We start from the raw sequence: 3251 nt of genomic DNA on the forward strand, positions 1-3251 counted from the left end.
GACAAAGGCGAAGAGCCGCAAGGGTTGGACGCTCCGGCGCCATACGGCTTCCGTCGGACGGCCAGTCGCCGCTCGAGGGCGGTGGAGGAGGCCCGAGGTCTGTCCGGGCCTGCACGACGAGGGCGTCGTCAGGTCTAGCGGGGGGTGGATGATGTGCCGGCACACGACGACCGAGCACGATGGCTGATGCGTAGTAAGCCGGTTACTAGCTACACGGATTACTAAGTCACTGTGCTTTATCAGGGGAGACCAGTAGTTCGCCCACCAAGGCGGAGTGCCCGGGACGCCCGCGGTTGTTGCGCGTGCCACAACCCGGGGCAGGGTTTAGGGTTAGAGTCCTACAGGAGGATCCCGCGGCAGTAGTCACGAAGACCAGCTGATGGCGTTTTTTGTTGCTATTCTTTCAATCTCGCTGCCGCCGGCGCCATACATATGCAATCCTCCTCCCGCGCTATCATGCGTTGTTTCCGGCCTGCTCCTCTTCGTTGTGTTCCGTCTCAAGGTTGCCGATCTGGCTCTAGATACGCTTCTCTGAGGTACCAGCTTTTCTTCTCCTCAAAATGCTGTAAGACGGTTTGCATGCTCTGCGCCGTTCATTACGGATCGCGCTAGCTGTCAGCTGTCTATTTCTGCGTCTGCCGGCAAGCACGGTTTTCTCTCAGTAGAGGACGGGTTTGCTTCTCTCATTCCCTTGACGCTTTTTATACGGATGTTCCTCTGGACCCTGACCTCGTAGACAAGACTTGCCCGCAAGATGTTTCCCGGGACTACGCCGCCCTTTCCCTCTCCCCAAGCATCAGACCCGATCACTCGTCTTCAACTGCTACTTTCAAACTTCTCCAGTCACCTTTACGTGAGTCAGTCATCACTCTAAGTCCCAGGCAGAAGGCGTTTCAGGAGACCATTGGAGAAGAGCCAGAAGAAGACGACTGTCTACACGCCGGTGGGGCTGTGACCGCTTGTTTGTTTTCCTCGGCAGACAGCTGTTGAGATATGCGGTGTCGTTATGCTGGTTCCAGCGAAGCTGGCACGTTCGGTTGGAGGTGCTTTTGCATCACACCTTCCCTGGTTCTCTTTCCCTCATGGTGTTTTTGAAAAGAAAATGATCATTTCTTCTTTTTGCTCTTCATTCAGACGACTTCAAGGTGACAGGCATCTTGCCGTTCTTCAATCGTCGTTTTTGTGCGCTCTCCTTCTCTTCGATATGTGTCTCTTTACTCCGCCTTCCTTAAAGTGTGGTTCTACCGTCTCCCGGTGTACGTCAGGGCTGACGGCCCGGGAAGAATCCGAGCTCGATTGTGCTGTTCCGGGGTTTCTGTCTGTAACCACTTATATGCACATGTATGTATCTGTGTCCGCGTGCGCCCACGTATGTGCCCCACGGTGAAGAGATGAGTCACTAAAAGTCCGTGTTTCTTCTCTGCTTCTTGTAGGATGTTGTCCAGCAAGTGCCGGAACTCGCTCCCGCGAGACCGTTCTTCCCAGGGCCCTGTTCTCGGCCAGATCAGCACACGTCGATGAAGACAGGACAGCCATCTAGTGAATCAGCCGGGGAATCACGAGTCTCTGATTGGCTTCTGCGATCAGCGAACAACGTGGCCACCATTATGCAGGCCATCGAGACCGAAATGGAGAGGCTTCCCAGTTCAAATCGCAAGCTGGTAAAATCAGCGCGTTCTCGCTTCACGTTATCTCTATCTCACTCTATGTTTATGCCCCTGTCGAGATGGATTGTCTTTTCTGGGGTTCTCAGGACACACGTGTTAGCAACACACACTAGATTCAAACCGCCGCCCGTTTGCCGAGTCGTTGCTGGTATCATCGGCAAAAGCTGTTTCGTCCCCGGTCCCGCACGCGGACGGATCATGCGGAGTGTTACCTACCAGACCTCCAAGCAGCCAGAGCCACATGAACTGTCACTCATTTTTAGCGCTTGAACAATCTCACAAAGGCCTCTTCCACCTTCAGCAGGGAGACATGAGTGAAGCCACGGGGGGGACTCATCGGACGAGTGGTTCTTTCCACGGGCCGTAGACGAGAGCCTCTGCTTTCGTTGGCATGTAGATGAAGTTGCTTGACGGAGCTTCCCATCATGTTGTACCTGTGTCACCGTAACTGGAGAATACTGTGACCTCCATGGCACGACTATTTTTCTGGAGACAGAGAAAGTAACACGGCTACAGCAAAATACTGTTTGAAACAGTCGTGCTAGGACCGTGCTGCCCAAGGGAAATCATCACACTTCCCGGCCTCGGTAGCGGTGCCCGTCCCCGTCCGGTCCGGTTTTTTAGCCCTCGACAGCGTGTGCGATTGAGTAGGTGTGAGCTCGAGTGAAGGAGTGTTCAGGCATGTAAAGTGGGTGTGGGTTCTCTTCGTGCTCCTTTTAAAGGTATCGTTTGGGCACACCCTTCTTTTTCCAAACTGCTGGAATCCGTGCAGGAGGATGTTTATCAGCGCATCGCGTTTCTGGAAGAGCAGAATGCACACGCTGCGGAAGAACTGCGGGCCCTTTCAAACCAGGCATCGGAGGTAAGGAACGTTGTCCGTTGCAAGCTCCGCCACGCCCTGACAGAGGACACTAACATCCAGGTCGACTAGACATTACTCTCCGGTCAAGGAGAAAGAGTTTGTTTCTTGCCCTCACCTCCGTGTGTGGGGCACACTGCGAAGGGTCGAACAACAGAACTCTATCCAAACTGTGTACGTTCTTTGCTTGAAGCGCGTGCTCAGACGTACACGCGTGCGCTGACATACCCCAAACATCGTCCTCTTTGAGCGGAATCCAGAGGAAGAACGTCTGAGTTTGTGGCAGTTGTTGGAGGGTCTCCTCTCCCGGAAATCGTCAAACAGTATGCAGTGGCAGCCGATCCGGAGTAGTCGTGAAAGTGATAGTGTCCGTCAGTTCGGCACTGCTTGACAAACGGGGACACTCCAGCTTGTCACTGTACCCTCTATACAGACTTTTTTCAAGCTGTATGCAATGCGTACCAATGGGGTACGTTGTGGGTGGTGTGTTGGAGTACCTCATCGCTGGCTGCCGCTGAGTGTTGCGTTCTCACTCTCCCGCGAGAGTTTCGGAATTTCACGAAATAACTACACGGATAAAGCTACACTTCAAAAAGGGCAAACTAGATTAGAAAGACTAGTTAATCAACTCACTTATTGTATAACTCTGTTTCGCCCCCGGCGAGTTTGAGGCACGCGCAACACTCCGCCTGCCGCCCAGGTCCAAACCCTGCCCCGGGTTGTAA

General features: G+C 53.6%; 1 protein-coding gene across 1 annotated transcript; it reads left to right on the top strand.

Moving 5' to 3' along the window:
• The first annotated feature begins 107 nt into the window (after window positions 1-107).
• Window positions 108-2897, top strand: CSUI_005871 (mediator complex subunit med21). Its single transcript, XM_068066038.1, has 3 exons — window positions 108-853; window positions 1434-1661; window positions 2440-2897. The coding sequence occupies exons 1-3, from the start codon at window positions 755-757 to the stop codon at window positions 2596-2598; spliced, it is 486 nt and encodes a 161-aa protein (XP_067921986.1). The 5' UTR covers window positions 108-754; the 3' UTR covers window positions 2599-2897.
• The last annotated feature ends 354 nt before the right edge of the window (window positions 2898-3251 follow it).

Source organism: Cystoisospora suis, assembly GCF_002600585.1.
Source record: "Cystoisospora suis strain Wien I chromosome Unknown contig_2902, whole genome shotgun sequence".
Lineage (NCBI taxonomy): Eukaryota > Apicomplexa > Conoidasida > Eucoccidiorida > Sarcocystidae > Cystoisospora > Cystoisospora suis.

Bases quoted from the DNA above. Each gene is read 5' to 3' on its own strand.
- CSUI_005871 (XM_068066038.1), top strand. From the start codon at position 755: ATGTTTCCCGGGACTACGCCGCCCTTTCCCTCTCCCCAAGCATCAGAC. The intron at 854-1,433 runs GTGAGTCAGTCA...TGCTTCTTGTAG, and splicing joins ACTTCTCCAGTCACCTTTAC to GATGTTGTCCAGCAAGTGCC. The intron at 1,662-2,439 runs GTAAAATCAGCG...GAATCCGTGCAG, and splicing joins CCAGTTCAAATCGCAAGCTG to GAGGATGTTTATCAGCGCAT.